The sequence below is a fragment of the Condylostylus longicornis genome, unplaced genomic scaffold (genome assembly GCF_029603195.1).
Source record: "Condylostylus longicornis isolate FDR11 unplaced genomic scaffold, ASM2960319v2 ptg000040l, whole genome shotgun sequence".
NCBI classification, from domain to species: Eukaryota; Metazoa; Arthropoda; class Insecta; order Diptera; family Dolichopodidae; genus Condylostylus; species Condylostylus longicornis.
The window spans coordinates 3,868,656-3,888,471 of record NW_026578009.1 but is presented as its reverse complement, the minus strand read 5'-3'; the positions used below and the strand labels follow the sequence as shown (position 1 = coordinate 3,888,471).

Here is a 19,816-nt window from a genome sequence, read left to right as displayed (position 1 = left end):
TTTGATTTTGTAAACTATTACACCAATATCCATCAAAATGGAATATGACAGTTTTCTGTTTGTTGTAATCACATAATTAATTGTCTTAATGACAATCTCGTAATTTCATGATTTTATATAACTTACTTTTATTTGTTATCCAAATCTAAACAAATGATATTAAAATTCCTTATGGAAATTAAAAAATAAGCGCAATACGTTAAATTAAATCTACGACCACCATTCGGGTTACTTCATATTACGGCTTATTATTCTATTTCATAATAAAATCTGTTTGTTTTCTTAATATTTTTTTATGAAATTCCTTTTTGTATTGTTTTGTTCTCTTCCGGAAGTAATTTTTTCTTTATATGTAACAATTTCTCCATTTATTTCACTATATCACATTTAAATTTTTTCAATTATTGTCTAGCATTTTTTCTGAAAATTGCAGACTGCAATATTTTGGTTCTCTACCACTACTATCTAGAAATTTCTCAATTCTCTTTCTCTCGTATGACATTCATAAACCGTATGCGGAAATCGATGTAGTCTGCTTTGTGTTGAAGATTGATTTAGGGTTAAAACTCGTCAAATTTTTTATTTTATGAATTAATTAATAATTTTTTAATAATGCATATACAATATTAAATTAAGAATAATAAAATATAAATCTTTTATACTTGAAAAATTTTCAAATTATTTTTTTCCTAAATACTATACACGCCACTGATTTATATACTTATAAGTTAAATATTTCTATGTTAAATATAATTGGTTAAATATTAGATATTAAAGCTGTATAATTTAAGATTGACATCCTCTGTAGATATACATATAGTAAAATTAAAATTACACGAAAAATGAGAAAACGCGAAATATTAAATAAATTGCAAATAGAAAAGAAGAAGAAGATAAAGAAAAAAATAGTATTTAATTTTGTTAAGAATTTCAATTTAATGTTTATACTTGTTGCTGCTGCTGCTGCGTTCTGCTTAAAAATTTAATGAAATTTCACATAAATTAAGTTTTTTTTTTCTACTTCATTTTCTGTAGTTAATCTTATATATATATTCCATTGTATATATATATATTGGGTTATAATAGCAAATATCTTGTATAGTTATCTTTATATGCACACAAAACCAAATGACTTACGACTTAACATAAAATCAACTGAACTTGTAATACAATGATGTTGAATTTTTTTTCTTTTTTATTATTTTTAATCAACTTTCTTTATTTGAAAATCTACAATTTTAGTTTTTTTTTTTTTAACTTTTATTACAAAGTATACGATATGTATCCATATATATACAATATTTACATAATGTATGTAGTATACAATAAATATGGCAAAATAAAAACTTAATTTCCTTTAATGTTATCGATTTCAATTTACCAATGATTACTTCTTTATTGTTACATTCATACATGCATTTAGGGAACACATACGCATACAAAATATTATAAATGTAAAATTATATTTTCTATATATACTTTTTTTTTAGCTTAGATTTTATTCTAAAATAATCAATTATGCAATATTGCTTTTTTATGGCACTCTTTTGTATTTATTTTTCAAGTTTATTCAATTTATTCATATATTTTTCATTTAATTATAATTAAAGGTTAGTGTAATAATATTATAGTATGTATAACTGATGCTAATTTACGATAATTTTTTAACTCATGTAGATTTCAGGATTTCGCTTCCAATTTGTACAAATATCAGTTTGCAAGCCGGCTTTAAAGCGTCTTTTAAACTTAAATATTTTTACTTACCTTCTGGAACGTAAAAATTTTTGCAGTATAAAATGTCTTTCATTTTATGGGTTTAATACTTGATTTTATCTTAAAACTTACCAAATTTATTTTTCGAGACCGTCTCTCCTCGGCTATCGTCGGCTACGTATTCAAAGCACTTTTTAAACAATTAGCAATAGAATAATTCGTCGAAATTTCTGCATAAATAATATATGAAAACGACTATATTACCAATATTAAAGCAATTTTTAAAAAATATGGAAGCCACCCCTTTCATTTTCACCCTTTTACCAGACTTATTCAGTACTTTATAAATTCATACGCGAAATAGATTTTATTTTAGTTGGACAATCTCCACAGTTTATTTCATCCTGCAAAGCGAAACATTTCTGAAGATGCTTATTCTCTCCAGGCCCTCTACACTTACTTATGAGAAAATTAATTAAAGGTATTCTTTCATGTGAGTTGTTCCCAAATTTATTCCCCCAATATTAGTGTAGAGCAAAAACATTTTCATTTGAGACTTTAATTACAACTTTATTTCTTCTTAATATAATAAAATATTAATATTTAAAAATTTGTAATGGCTAGTGGAGTTACATATAATTACAAATTTTCTATATGCAATAAACTAATTGGATCTTGTTTCCAGATCCGAAAAATTTCGGTCTTTTGCAATGAAATCTTAAAACATTTAATTTTAGTAATTATTAAGGAATTTATTAAAGAATATGAAAATAAAATTCACTCTTAGCTACATTATTGGTAATGGCTACATTACATGGCAACAGTGTTAGGTATTTAAAATTAAAAATTAAAAAAAAAAAATAAAACATACCTAATATTATATATAGATTTTTATCATTTCGCTCGTTTTAAACGTACGTTTAAATATTTTCCTCACAAAACTATAAAATATGTGCCAATATACAAACGTGTATATATATATATATTATACACAATTAAAAAGACTAAATAAATCCTTTTTAGTAATAAATCTGCTTATTAAATATTATTTTTATGTAAAACAAGCAATTAAGAATAATTCCTTCTTATAATTTTAATAAATTTTGATTTATAGCTTTTGATTAAGATCTACAAAACTTCCCATTAAATGCGTCATATCTGTCATTTATCACAAAAATACTAGTATTTTTTTTTTTTTGCAGAAAAATACAAAAAAAAAAACAAATAATATCAGAAACTGTTAGAAAAAAATAAAAGCCTATATTATAGTTTATTAATCAAATTTAAAGAATATAGTTAATCCAGTCAACCTTAAGTGAATATTAGTAGAAAATTGTAATATTATCTATACACTAAAAAATATTGTTAATTTCTAAATTTAATTTAAGGGAAATTACATTTAGAAATTACGATATTAATTACGTGTTCGATATCAGGTGTCAATTTAAGGGAAAACGAAGTCTTCGGGCAATATTAACGCCCTTAGAACGAAAGAGCTACGAACAATATTGATGCCTTGAAAATATATCCCGAATTTATCAAAGGGCAGAAAACGGAAATGAATAGTTTGTCTGTGAGTTACAGTTCATGTATCCCCTTTTCACAAATCTGAAAATTAAAATCTATAAAGAAATTTTAATTTCAGCATTTAATTTTATATTTCTTAAATTATAAATTTTATACAATATATCAGTTAAAAATTATTTGACAAATCCATAGAAACTTTAAAATTCAAGTTTTGCAATTCCATTGCATAAGTAGACCATTCAATTATCTAGTATTTATCAAAAGTACGGTATAAAGTTAAGACTATTAATTATCGAATATTTGTCGAAATTTTCGTCATTTTCCCAGTAATTTAATTATTATTTGATAGTTTCATAATTTCAAGGATAATCAGAATAATTCTAGTTCTAGAAAATAATAATTTCGTTCTTCCAAAAAAATAATTAATATTCAATTTATTCAAAGTTATTTCGGCATTCCATCCGTTTCATCGGTTCTATTCTTTTAACCAACCGAAGGACAACTAATTTTAAAAATTTAATTGTATAAGTAGATACTCAATTTCATAATACATTTGATGTGATACTTTTTAACGTCTTGTAGCCATAAATTTACTTAACATACATATATATGAACATATAATATAAGAAAAAATTTTAATATAGTATAATAGTATAAATATATTGGAATATATAATGGAATTTATTTACATATACATACATAAACACAAATGCATTATTATTTTTCCTATATATGGATTTGGAAATTATTGCGATAATTCATTGAAATGTCAAAACTTATTATAAAATTTTAAAATGTAAAGATCAATTTATTTGAAATTATTTAGTTGATGTATTTAATCAAAATAAATTTACCTCTTCTTTCACAAAAAAATAATATGAAAAACTAAATTGAAAATTATTCATTTAAATTTTTTTCATAAATAGAAATTATTAATTTTTTAATATAGGGAAGCTACGAAAATTCCGTAATTTTTACCACCTCTGTGAAGGATTAGTTTTCTTTTTTTCTATTTTAAATATTAATTAATTATATGTGATTATTGTATAAAACAAATGCGATAAAACATTGCAAAATATTCATTAAATAAGTTTAAATATGCGCCATCTATAACGCAATTAAGTGCAAGATAAAAACACAAATTAAATAGAAACTCTTATTTATTAGATGGAGATCATATTATATATTATGTTATTTTATTAATTATTTATCATAAGTCATAATGCTTATAACGCAGGCTGCGTTATGATTTATTTAATGTGTTAAATTATAAATTCTTAAAATTAGCTTCTTATAACAAAATTTCCCTAACATAGATTCACAGTTGCCACCGTATTAGCGTTGGCTATTGCTAATGAATTTGCATTTCTTAGAATCGTACAAAGATTTTTTTTACCCCGTTGGTTCAGCAAGTTTGTTAATCTTAACAATTTTAATTCTCATTACTCAGATTTCAATATTTGTAGTAGCGTCACTGTAGCCTCTTAAATTGGTATATTCCGTTTTAGATTTAATTCTGCAAGAAGTTCTTTGTGCATATCTTTAAAAATATGTATTTTTAAGGTCATTTCAATGGGCATCATAAACCATCGTTTTGATTAAAGCTATTTTTTAGGAACCAGTATCTCTTTCAAGTCAAAAATACCTCATTTTTCTATAAATATTTGTTTTAATAATAAATTATATGAATTCAATTTATTTTCTTGGATGTTGATTCATTATAGAAAATATTTCAATACATTCCTGTAAAAATAGAATAAAACCTAGAATGGAATATTATTTAATTTGCAAATAAATGTAAAATAAAAAAAATAAATTTAAATAGAAAACAAATTCTTAAAATTTTATTAATTTTTGTTAAGATAAGTGAATTTTCAATTCAAGTTAAAAAAAAATTCATTTATGTTATTACAGAAAATTCGTGCAAGTATGCATTTTATTGTAAAATATTTGTGAACAAATTATGCAAGTGTATATATATATATATTATATATATCTAAAAATATTTCACAATTAAGGTATGTTCTTGCGAAATTTATAATTGAAATTTAATTTTAAAATGACGGAAAAACAATAGAATTAGAAAATTAGAATAAAAGAATTTTTTTTTTTTTAATTAACCATACAACCATATTTTGCAATGCTATAAAACGAGTTCGATATGACCCCCTCGCTTATACAGTAACCAAACAAACCTTATTTTTATTTATATTTATATATATATGTATGTTTAATTAAATATATATATGGTTCATTCTTGTATTTACCTTTATGTTTAATGGAAAAAAATTTTGTGCTATTTTAAAAAAAAAAATATTTATCGGAATTTGTGCCAGTACATTTATAATACATAATATGCTTCTAAGTTTGATTAATACGAAAAATATTTCGGAAATAAATATCATAATTGTAAAGTTAAGCTATTAGAACTTAATAATGGTTTACAGGTGGTCCAGGTTGGGTTAGGTTGTAGTTTGACGCGCCTACCTTTTGAAACACATAATACCATTGAACCCACAAAATCTACCATATTCAAAAATATCAGTAAAATCCCTGACATATGTATTCGCCATGTCTGTAGTCCATGTCTGTAGTCTGTAGTCCCTGACATTTGTATTCCATGTCTGTAGTCCTGCTACATCACAGCAGTATCGTAGATCATCTTCTACGGATGATCAATAGCAACTAATGCTTTAAATTTATTACTGTGGCTTATCAAATAACAAAAATGTTAATGTTGCACATATTATACGTATAGAAAGAATATTTTCTTAGCTCAGTATATTTTATGGTTTTTGATGTATATTAATATACAGAATGACTTGTAGCTCTTCTTATTTGATCGTAAACTAATTAATTGCAATTGGAACTGAAATTCTACGTCAAATAATCATTTTAACCGTACTGAGGGAAAAGTGTTAACATAAACCACCCAGACTTAACACTGTTGTCCTATTTCCATGTAGGATAACAAAAAAAAAAAAAACATGGAAATATTTAGTAAAATTTTTAACAACAAATCATTAATTTTTTAAATAAAATTTCAATCCATATAATTATTAATTTTAATAGTAGTAATTTTTTATCGTATTAAAGTAATGTTTGTTGATTTTGCTCTCATAATCTGTATGTACTTATACACATATAAGATGATGGCATTTCACTATGTATAGGCATTTAACATATAAACTTATAATCTTCTTGATATATACGTATAACATACAATCTATATATGAATGTACATACAAAACATTCATGGCATAAATTTTCCAAAAAGAAAATAAAAAATAGAAAAATATTTTCTATTAAATTCAATTCAAATAAGAAAAATGTTCAGATCATATTATAGTTGTGCTATATAGACTTAAAAAAAAAAATTCCTACTGCAATAACTTCTTCATTACATCAAGTAAAATATATATATATGTATATAGAAAAAATTAAAATATATATTGCAGTGCACAAACATCTCTTTATTTTATATGCATATAAAAAAAAAATAAATATAATTTTATGTTACGTTCGCATCTTAAAAATTTTCAAAAGACATGAGTTGTTACGTTTTTCATATATTTTGTGCACTATAAGCTTGTTTTGAATAAAATTAATTTTGTAACATTTATGATGAAATATCCTACATCATATATCATTATGTTAAATTATTATATTCCAAAAAGAAAACAACAACAACTACAATATAATATACTTATATTATATTTTATTTGAAAATTATTTATTAATTTTATATTCCGTTCGTAATATTATGCCTATATATATAAAATAATTTCAATCGAAAATAAAGAGTTGCACATAGTTGTATAATCATAATTATTTAACCCTTTAATGTACAATAACATACGAATTATAAATTTTATTGAGATTTATAATACTCTTGATTACTATTGAAAATTAAGATACTGTTAAAAATTGTGGCCAAATTTAGCCTACAAATACGCTATTAATGAAATTATTCAAAATTATAATATAATTATCATTAATTTTACAGAAGATTTATATTTTAATAATGGAATAAGAAGCTGTAACATTTTTCAAGTCGAAGGTGCGTTCAAGTCGAAGTTGCGTTCAAGTCGAAGTAAACAGTTCCTTTTTTAATACAGCTGCTAAAAATTATCATTAATGAGTATCCATTAATTTTGGCTTATCGTATTTTTGTGTCTACACTCCGTGAAGGGCAGACATGGAAGCGCTGCCTTACCACTTTGAATAGAGAGGTGTCGTTCGTTTCAGTTTTTCTTTCCTAATTGTCTAGTCTAGTCTAAGAGGAGAGGCCTTAATATTTATATACTGGTCTGAATGCGTCCTGTGTTTTATAGCACGGTTATTTCATCCAAATTAATATGAATCTAACTGCTACATACATACCAAGGAGCACCAACCACATTACGAAGCACGTTGTTCTAGCTTGTTTGTATTTTCTTGATATATATATACCATATGACTATATACTGGCTTTATTATTTGGTTATATCTTAAAATTTTGTAAGTATGTTGTCAATTTAGATCTACGATCTGGGAACCAATTGTTTACTCTAAACTTATTTCCTATATAATTCTATTTTTTTCTTTTTATCATGTTTTTTTCCATCTGAGCTTAACATCCAACGCCATTCTAAACTCTATTATATTTCATATTTTATGTGTATATAAACGAAAAGAATGGGAGTTGAAAATCTGAATCTTGTTGTCAAAGTTTTAACTAATTGATTTAGTAAATATACACAACATATCTCTATATATGTACAAATAAATCATAGCCGCACTAAATATCCTAATATTGAATGAAATGTTTTTTAATTGTTCCATATTTTTTAACGTTATTTAAAATCAAAATATTAAAAGAACGTTTTTCATATATATTATGCACATATATATATTTGTAAACTTTTATAAAAATTTAGACATAATCAACGTGTGCATATTTTTGTTTAAATAATAAACATACATACATACATACGTAAAGAAAATTATGTGCTATGACAACAAAAACAAAAGTGCAGTTTTAGAGAAAATTATTTACTTAATGCTAGAGGGTGTCACGATAACTCTTATATTATATGCTAAGTGTAAAAATTTGCCAACTTTTTCTTTCTGTATTTTTTTTTTTTTTGATTTTTTTGATTTTTAGCTAAATCACGATTTTTAGTTGTTCATTTTAGATATTTTCATATATATGTATATTGTCAAAAACTAAAACAAATAATATGGTGGTATGTTTAGGTTAAAATATTACAGTAGACAAACTAGAAACAGAAAAATCGTATATTTTTTATTATTATTTGTTTTATTTTAGCTTTTGTTTTTTTTTAAATATACAAGAGTGTATATAAATAGTAGATATGATGATATGATATAAAAAAATATAAAAATTCGGATAAAATAAAATTGTATATAAAGTTGCACATTTCCCTTGAACAAGTCAAAATAAATATTTTTTTTTAAAAGCAATCCCCTAATTAATAATTCTCGTTAATATACCTTGACTTTCAAAATGCTGCAAATACGATAATAATAAATAATTAAGCAATTCATACTTATAAGCTGAATTGTGTTTTATTACCGTATTACTGAATTTTGAAAATCAACGATACTAAAATTACCCAATATCTAGTAAAACAAATATTGCATACCTACAGGATGAGAACAAAAATTTATATGAAGCGGCAGTATTTATTTTTTTCCTTCTTTACTCCTAGAAGGAGCATAGGGTTAGTGCATGATATTATGTCCTAGTTTAATAGCGTCATACAGTGAACTACGTAGGTGACTAGCCTGCTGTAGTTTTATTTATATTAAATATTTAAGTTTATTAATACGTTACTGTTTCTTTTTTCTTAGTTTTTTAATATCAAATATTATGAATTTTTGAAAATTACTTGTATAATATTTATTAGTATTGCATATTAAGTTATATAATATTGAATATAATTTTTATAGTGGCCTGACCGGGGTTTGAACCTGATACCCTTCGGCTAAAGGACCGCTACCATAACCACTGCAATATAAGTCAGGAACCGGCAATATAATATTTGTTAAATTTAGGTAATTATGCGAGCCAAAAATTAAAAATTTATCGTTAGTTTTAAGCCGAAATTTAAATGTAATGTTAGGCATTGTATTCTAAAAACTATTAAAATCATAAACCACAACCAATCTCTTAAAGAAAAAATACGACCGGTTTGAAAGACAAATTAAAACTAATAAGCACATTTTTACTAGATTTGTTGGAAATGTACTATTTAAAAATGATTTTGGTTTTAAGAAAGTTATTGCGTTAACTTCTGTATCTCTCAATCAAGTCTCTCTAAAACTTAAGTAATTTGATTCTTAAAACTTTTTATTTTTATTTTATATTTTAGTTTAGTTTTTATTTTTAGTTTAAATTCAATTTGTATACTGAGTTATAAATGTAAAATTCGTAGAATTAATTTTAAGTAGTTCATATATTGTATTCATGTAGGTTTATGACAGGTAAATTAATATAATATATATATACGTACGTGAAAATATGTATTTATATATGAATATGCCTAAAATGCAATAATTGTTAAAAAAAAAAATAATAAACATGATTTTATATAATAAGAAATAAAAATATATGATGAAATTTGACAATTTCATAATATGGTTTAGAAATTTCTCATTTTTGAAAGTGTTATTATACCCTATTTTCATTTACATTGGTATTTAATTATGTATACATTTTGAATCTATTTGTCTAAAATCGATCACAATTAATTTATGAATGTGTGAGTGAGTTGTAACCTTATTATATAGTTCTTATATAGTAATTAAAATAAATGTCAAATGTTTTGACGAAATGCTACACAGTATAATAGGCCTATTCATAAACACAATATATCGTATCGTAAATTGCTCTACATTTTGTGTTGATAGACAATGTTGTTGCAAATGAAGTTTGTTTATTTAATTACCTATATAAACAATATATTTAAATGTTTATTAGTAGCGCAAATAAATCGTGTAAACTGTTTAGATTTTATAAAATTGTCAAAAATATATTGCCAACATATATATATTCATAATATTTTTGCAGTATTGCGTTTTTGAAAATTTGTAATATGTTAATATGTGAGGTAGAGTAATAATTATATGTACATATAATGACAAAGATTTTATGGGATTTATATATATTTTTTTATTCCTACTTCACTCCTGGGAGGAGTATAGGGCTGATGCACGATATTGTAGATAACCATGAACACCAGTTTCTTACGTCATTGAGTTTACTATTCGTCATAGATTTACATAATATACATATAATACAACATAATATATATGAATTTCTATTTTCCCTGTATGAATTTTTTATTAGGGTTTTCATTTAATTCATAGAATCACTCATTTCTTTAATATCTCATCTATTATTGTTTTTGGTGTAAATTTTTTTTTCTAATTTACTTATGTAATATAATATATATTATATATGTATGTATATTTCAGTTTCATTTTTAGCACTTTTCCAAAAATTTTTTGAAAAAAAGTGCTTATTAGTTTCACTCTGTCCGTCCGTCCGTCCGTCCGTCCGTCCGTCCGTCCGTCCGTCCGTCTGTCCGTGTGTCTGTTTACAAAACTTCTACACCCTTGAAGATAGAAAGCTGAAATTTTATATGTACATAGATCTTTACTAGAAACTTATTTCTGTAGAACAAAATTTTTACCTATCTCCTCCCCTCTAGAAGTTATACCCCCCCAAAACCCTAAAAATGGCCTTTTTTAACTATTTGTTGCAATGAAACCATAAGCATTTTTGAAATTTTGCAAACGCAGAAAAGCAGCGGCTTGCTTCCCCTAGCGCGGCATACTATATTTGAACTTTAGAAAAACAAAATGGCCGTTCAAATTTACCGTTATCTAAAATCCTTTTTTTGCAAATTTTTGATGTCGTTTTTTTTCCAAACTACAGCCTGTAGAAGCTTGAAATTTTAGGAGCTTCTAGACATTATCAAATAGTTCATTTCGCTAGAAGAAAATTTTTTTCCATCTCCACCCCCTCTCAAGTTATCGCCTCTTGAAATTTGTAAAATTTGAATTTTTGACACCTTATATTTCCGAAACCGCAAGCTTTTTCAAATTTCTATTAACGCAAAAAGTTAACGGTAAATTCCATGAAATTAAAAAATATAATTATTTTTCTTAACTCACAAAATTAAACCTTAAAATCGAGCATTATGTTAACCCCACTTTATATTAATTTTTGCTTTATTTCAAAGACTGCATAAATCATTCATCCTAAATATATGCAACCCTAGAAATAGTTTTGTATATGAATGAAAATAATTTTAATAGTGTGATGGGTACATAGACTACATAGACTGTATTTAAAAGCAAAATTTTCATTTGTTGAAAGGAAAAGTGCTACAATACAAACCATTGGTTTGACCCAACTTTATTTGTTTTATATATTATTTGAGAATCCATATGGCCATATAATATGCATTAAGTCTAATATTCTCTATATATGCATTTGTATTTTAAATAATAAATAAATAATTTGTTTCCAGAAATAAAGTTAAATTTTAAGCTACACAAAGATCTTATTAAATGTATATGCCTTCTAAATTTATTCTAAGCTCTATATAAGATCAATTTTTGATTATTTTTGTTTAAAGATATTTATAAATTTACTTTACAATAATTTTTTGAAAGAAATTCATTTATTGCATATAGAAAATTTTTAATAAAAATGACGTTAACAAATTCTAAGATGACATTTTTACTATTGTCAACAATAAATTTTAATGATTTTGTCTTCTCGTTGTCATCATATTGTATCTTTTTCTCCTTAATATTCTTAATTCGAAATCTAAACATACACAAAATTTATCAACATAACTAGGAATATATCATATAGATATGGGTATAGTATAAAACTATATTTATTATAAGTTATTATGTACATAAACAGCTTTCAAAAAAATTAATGCTAAAATATTTCTTTATAATATATTATTTCTATTCTATATACTAGTTATTATTAAACTTCTTGATTTGCCTACGCTTTTTCTCAAAAAGCGAAAAAAACCAAGTTTTTATGTACATATACAAAATAACATGCATATATCTTAAAAGATAATCGGTTATATATATATATACATACTTGCATAATACATATGAATAAATAATACAGTATCGTCCAGATAAATTGTACATTTGATAGTTCGGACAATAGATTAGTTCTTATATAATCAGTGCCTATAATAAAAAATTTCTTAGGCATAATAAAAAATGTATTAGAAATTTATTCTTTGAAGAAAAAAATTAAAAAAAAAAATCAATTTTAAATTTGACTTTGTTGACTCTTTTTGGTCTTATATATGTATATATATACACAATTTTTTAACTTAAAACCCTATACCTTCCGCGAACGCAAATAAAAATCATTTTATTCAAATGAAATGACTGAATGAGTGTTAAAATTATGACAGAATCTCCAAACAAAATCTAATTTACTATGACCAAAACTGTTAATTATTTTATAGACACAAACTATATTAGCTGATAACGTTGCATAACTCTAATTTCTAACAACCCACGAAAATAATAAATATCGCAAGTATTATGACGAATCTTATGTCCCAGGATATTCTTGAGAATTTTATTCTGAGTAATCTGAATTCTAGAAATTGAACTAAATGATGCCCATATATAGGAGTCCCGCAAGACAAGATTAAGTGACATGAGGCAAAAAAAATTTTCAACTTAATTAAAATCCGTAACTTATATTTAAACTTAAACATAACTGCATTTAATACATTCAACTTCACCTCAATTTTAACGAAATGAAGGTGCCAATTTAGACTACTATCAATAGTAATATACACCTAAAAATTTTATTTCACTTATAGTACTTTAATAAGATATTTATCTAATCTAATTTAGGTAGCTGCAATATTAGCGTTACGCGATTTGCAATTTTTACGATTTTTCATTTATTTAAAAAATTCAGACAACACAATTAAAATTCAGACATCACAACAAGTCTATCCACATTAGACTTAACAACAAGACGATCATTACTCGGATAAAATAAGTTACTATATCATTTGTATATAAGAATAATTCACCTATCATAGGAAGTTTATGGATGTCGTTAATGAATATAAGAAATAATAATGGTCCAACGGTAGAACACTGAGGAACCCCGATATTAAACATCCCCAAACCTGTTAATAATGCCTGAATTAATAATTTTCTTTTAAATAAACTCTTTTTTCTTCTTTAAATTATAAAATTAGTTTACGATATAAGAATCTATAGTAATATAATGTCAATCTTTATTTGTATAGCCTAACATCAACTAAAAGCGATCAATTTTGTGAATAGATTCCGACAATTAGAGAATTCGGAAAAGTTCGGATCTCTAATTTATTGTTTGAATTATCACGATTATACAGTATATAACAATTATTTGACAGCGCATTGTGTGCACATACCTATTTTGTATTATATTTTAAGTAAATAAATCAAGTGAAAAACTAGCAATCCAACTATATTAACTATAAAATAAAACCTATATAACAAAAAACTCTTTTTTCTAAGTTAAAATAAAAATAAATAATAATATTTTTTTATTTTTTCTTTTTCTTTTTTCAGATGTATCACTTAATTTCAGTGATGTTCCTCGCAACATAACCATATTTTATATTTTTTTTATTTGTTCTATATTTATTGCAACTGTTTATTTGTTTTGATTTTTTATGTACTATTTTTTTTTTTTAATTTAATTCTTTTGCTTTGAAGCAAAACTATAAAAAAAAACTAATAAAAAATGAATAAAAATTCATTAATTTTAATCGAACAGAGATTTTGCTACTCAAAACTGCCATTTCCTATAATTTATTTAAGGATTTTTTATAATACTTAAGTAATTTATAATTTATATACATAAAAAAAAATAAACACAGAAAGAAAATTAAAAAAATTCATTCATCAAATTACGCACACACTTTTACATAATTTTAATTAATGTTATACAACGACTTAAAAGTATATACTGTATAAGAGAAATACAAAAATCATTATAAATATATAAAAACAAAAAATTCAAATATCGTAATTATAATAATTTAAGAAAATAAAAGATAAAAAAGTAAATTTAAAATTCATTTAATGATTGGATCCGATGAAATACTTGTATCTTCAAATAATATGGATTTAAGTGAAACATTTCGACCCGAAGATTTATCAAAAACAGATTTTTTTGATTTTGTAACTGCTCCTGATATTGGTATAAATATTGGTGTCAATGAACATAATAGCACTGATCGAACATCAATAACAAATAATGGAAATAATAGTGCCAATACATCAACATTACAATCATATGATCAGGTATAAGAGATTTTCTTATTTAATTATTTTAATATTTATATTTTATATACAATATAAACATATTATCGTATAACGATTTTTCGAATGATTTCAAAATTTTATTAATACGGTGTTAACAACACATATAATCCGCTGTATAACCTGAATAGCTCTTAATAAACCAATCTTGAAACGGTTCTTCGGATTACTTTATAGTTTATAGACAATGTCAATATTTTTATATACGTTACACCTAAATAAGGAGTGTATTCATTTTCGTATGGACTCGTCTACTATATGATAATATATGTATAATATATATATACATTCTTGCACAGAGTGAAAATCTGCATTGATTAAAACATGTGTACTTATCGTTTTGTCCGCACTCTGGTCAAAAACGAAAAGAGCCATACTTTTAAGAAACACCATACTTTTAAGAAATTATTTCTTTTGAGCCAAGGACGGTACCTATTAAAATTAAACCGTTTCGAATTACGGATTAGGCAGGTGCAACATATAGCTAAGATTTATATTAACAATTAAAAAATAGAAGAATATATTCCACTCGGAAATGACTATTAGGAACAATATTCTCGATTTCATGATATTTTAAAATTTTGAGAAAAATACGTTTTAGCATCTTTAATTTGTCAAATTGGTATTAAGTAGAAAATTTTAGTTTGTTCTTAACACTCATTGTAGAAAAAAAATATTTTTGAATTGTGCCATTTCCTATTATAATTTAAGAATTTTAAATTTTCTGTTATATTCATTTGAAAAAATCACAAAATTGCAAATTCATTGTTCTTGCATATTATATAGGACAATGTGTATATAGAATATTATTATATAATCTCTTTCAATATACGAGTATTAATAAGAAATTATGAAAATTTAAAAAATTAATTTTCAAATTTTAAAAATATATTTATTTTATAATAATTTAAATTATTATTATTGAAAGTTTATTCTTTCTTCACATTATTCATGTATACTTACACACATAAACACATAACATATGTATGTGTATAAATTTTATAACAAAAAAAAATGCAATTTCATCTAATGAATTTTTAATATTTGCTCCGTTGTTGATGCCAGAAAATATGATATTAAAAAATTCCTTTTTTTTTATACCCAAAAGAAAGTCATCAAATAATTATGAATTATTTTTACACACATACCAAGTACATGTTGAATCTATGAATATTAGTATATGTAGATATATATTAAATTTTAACATGCATTAAATATGTCCTAATTTCTAATTAATAATGAATTTTTTCCTGTTAATTTTACGTTTTTCCTCCTTCAAGGGAATTGAATAATGTAATTATGATGGTATGGTAATTATACATTAGCTCTGATGAGTTAGATGACTCATAATTTTCGAACAAATTAATTATCATATTTAATTAATTTAGATTTGTACATAAACAACAATTATGTTTTTTATTTATTTTTATTTTATTAACGTAAAATGTAGTACTAGTTGACCTAAAACCAAGTTTGAGATTTCATGTATGTTAATGACAGTATGATGTTATAATTTATTTCTCTTGTAGTGCATTTTCATATTAAATTTAATTGGATACGAAACTATTCTTGTAAAGAATTAATTACCTCAAGTTAACCGAAACCTAAAATTTCAAAGTATATGAATTGCACAAACCGTGTTAAATAAAGTTAAAAAGTCAGCCTTTTTACCAACCATATTTATCATGCAATTTACTCTTATGGATTTAATATATTTTTTTGTAGGGATGCGAAATAAATTTGGTTAATATATTTGAAATAGCAATAAAAATATTATATTAAAAAATATTAATTTGTGAAGTATAAATTATAATTTTTTCTTTCTCTAATTATTATAGTTTTGGAGTAATGAAAAATCAGATGAAAATCGTCTTGAATCTGAAATATTTGGTGATATTGATAGATATTGTTGGCAGCAACAACAGCAAGACCATCAACAATTATTAACAGAATCAACAACAAATGTTTCTCCAACATTAAATACAACAAATTCAAATAGCACAATTAATAATTTAAATGAAAATATTCAAATTAAAGGAAATAATAATAGCAGCTGTACTAATAATGATAATAGTAATACAAATGATACTAATACTCTAATACATACAACAACAGATAGAAATTTATCTTCAAATAATGTAAATATTGATGTAAATGCTTCTGATGGACATGTATATACATTAACAGTATTAAATGGAAACGAACCTTGGTTAAAACGTCCTGATACTATTATTACAGATGCTCATTTAGCACCTGCACTAGATTTAGATAGTTTATTGGGTACATTTCCACCATATATTAAATCAGAATATATATATGAAGAAAGTGGATTTTGTTCAACTGACGCTAGTTCAAGTGGTTGTGGTAGCGGTAATGGCAACAGTAATAATAATGATGATAATAATTGTAAAATTATTACAGATATAAAAAGAACATTATCTACTACTACTAATCAAACATCTCAAATAAGAGAAAATTCAAATTTAATAAATTTAAAAATTAATAATAATAATAATAATAATAGTAATCATTCTAATAATAATAATAATCATAATAGTAATAATGATAATAATAATAATGATAATACATCCTTAATTGGTAGCACAAAATTATTGAATTCCTTACCATCTATTACAATTCAGACAACAACTTCAAATACTAATATGACTGACTTTCAAAATAATAATAATGATTGGCAAATGATTGATAACAATAGTGTTGCAGAGCAGGTATTAAAGTATAAAAAGTTTATTTTATTTTCAAAATTAACATGGGTAATAATTTTAGAATTCCGCTGAGTCTTTATTGCGTAGTGCTTTACAGGGAAAAGGCTATTCAAAAGGGCTTGGTGTACATAATGGTATTTCATTAATACCACCGAGTGCTATAAAAGAAGAAGATCTCACAGACGTCCTATTTACTGATGAAACGGTTTGTTATATTTTATTTGAATTTAATTCGTCATATATTAAAATCTATTACTAGTAAAAAATTATTATTAAATTATTATAAGAAAATTTTTGATTTAAAATAATAAAATTAATTTCAATTCTATTAAAAATTAATTTTATTTCTATTTTATAGGATTCACTTCCTTTCGCTGATTCAACTTTAGCGAATTCAATTTTTGAAGAAAGCCCGACACAATCAGTTGCGGCTGGTTCAACTAATTCTACTGTTAATATTAATAATCAAATCAATGAATCAAATCATCACCATAACAATTCTTCATTATCAACTGGAATAATTTTGGATGATATGTTTTTATCACTTGATCCTACATTTACCGAAGATTTCGAAAAAATTAAGAAAATTGCATCTGAAGTTCAACAATTCGTTACAGCTAATGATTATTCAACTGAAATTATTATGGAAGTTGCAGCAGCTGCAGCTGCTGCCTCTTCAAATATATCACAAAATTCATGTAACAATAATATAGATAGTGGTGGATCATTGAGTAATTCAAATCCAATACAAATTATTCATCAACAATCATCATTATTACCTCGTATACAAAATTCACAATCAAATTTGAATACTGATATTACATCACCAACTAATATAATAACCACCGCAACATCATCAACAAAAAATCAAATAAAAAAATATAAACGCACTTCTTCGATAATTACAAGTAATAATAATAGTAACTGTAATGATAAAAATCTTAATATTAACCCACCAACAAATGGAAATAATAATAACAATAATAACAATAATAATATTAGTAATAATAATAACAATAATAATAATAGTAAAAATAATAATTTGAATCATAATCTTAATACAAATAATAATAGTAATAGAACAAGTCCTACTCAATGTAATGGTCAAAGAAAGGAAAGATCTCTTCATTATTGCTCAATATGCTCAAAAGGTTTCAAAGATAAATATTCAGTCAATGTACATATACGTACCCATACGGGTGAAAAGCCATTTTCATGTACATTATGTGGTAAAAGTTTTCGTCAGAAAGCTCATTTAGCAAAACATTATCAAACTCATTTAGCACAAAAAAATAATGGTGGTATAGTGAAAAACTCAAAAAATTCAAATACAAATCGTATTACTACTAGTTCTCAATCATTAAGTAATAATAACAATAGCAATAACAATAATAATAATAACACTAATAATAATAATAACATAAATTCAATAACAACAAGTAATTCTTCTGGATCTCTAACGAAGGCTCGACAAATGGACTCTATTACATTAACATCGAGTAATAATAATAACAATAGTAATAATATCATGTCTATTACGGATCCAAGTAATAATAATAATAATAATAATATTCCAAATTCATTAACAATCAACATAAATAGTGTGCCTTTGCAAAGTCTTCCACCTGCTACAGGAATTTTAGCAAATAGATAATTAAAAACAAAAACAAAGTATTTTACATACATATACGCACACATGTACAAATATATATTTAGCATTCTACCAATTAAGTCAATAAGTTTTGTATACCTGCATTTTTGAGTAATCACAGAAACGGATTTAATTCAAGCTTCACACATTTTTTATTTTACATGATTTATCACAATGCTTATTAAAGAAGATAAATATAGTAGAATCAAAACAATGGTTCATAAAGTAGCAATTTTTCCTCGAATAATTTGTAAATATTGTTTTTAAAAGCCATCTTACATTACTTAAATAGCTTTTATTCGTATAAAAAAATATTTAAAACGATTGCCTATATTTAGGATGGAACAAGAAGCATTAACAATTAACCGTAAGTCTAATTCATGGGTTAATAGTGTTACAATTACCGTTTGTTTTTTGTTTCTATAGCAATTTGGAAAAGCTTGCAGTTTAGTATCAAATATTAGTATTTGGAAAAACTTATTATGTATTGTTAGTATCGAAAAGCTGCTAAAATTTTAGACTTCTAGTTAGAAGAAAAAAGATATCAAAAATTTGAAAAAAATATATATATATATATATATGTTAGATAACGGTTAATTTTAACGGAAATTTTTTTCATTGCAATGTTCAAATATACTATTCGCATTCAAAAAACTGCATTTTTATGACTTATGGCAACTATAACTTTAAGATGAGGCAAGGGGGAGATAGGTAAAAATATTTTTCTACAGAAATAAGCTTATACTAAAAGTTTAAAAAATATCAGCTTTCACAATGGGTGTTAAAGCTTATAAATTGGCACACGGAT

The 19,816-nt window shown here is 24.2% G+C and overlaps 1 protein-coding gene across 1 annotated transcript; it reads left to right on the top strand.

The window, feature by feature from the left end:
- Positions 1 to 14,391: 14,391 nt before the first annotated feature.
- Positions 14,392 to 19,526, top strand: LOC129609730 (probable cyclin-dependent serine/threonine-protein kinase DDB_G0292550). Its single transcript, XM_055521842.1, has 4 exons — positions 14,392 to 14,613; positions 16,470 to 17,360; positions 17,419 to 17,562; positions 17,716 to 19,526. The coding sequence occupies exons 1-4, from the start codon at positions 14,392 to 14,394 to the stop codon at positions 19,009 to 19,011; spliced, it is 2,553 nt and encodes an 850-aa protein (XP_055377817.1). The 3' UTR covers positions 19,012 to 19,526.
- The last annotated feature ends 290 nt before the right edge of the window (positions 19,527 to 19,816 follow it).

What these genes read in the sequence shown, in the direction of transcription:
- LOC129609730 (XM_055521842.1), top strand. Translation starts at nt 14,392, where the DNA reads ATGATTGGATCCGATGAAATACTTGTATCTTCAAATAATATGGATTTA. An exon ending in ACAATAGTGTTGCAGAGCAG is followed by an intron (nt 17,361 to 17,418) that starts GTATTAAAGTAT and finishes TAATAATTTTAG; the next exon opens with AATTCCGCTGAGTCTTTATT. An exon ending in TCCTATTTACTGATGAAACG is followed by an intron (nt 17,563 to 17,715) that starts GTTTGTTATATT and finishes TCTATTTTATAG; the next exon opens with GATTCACTTCCTTTCGCTGA.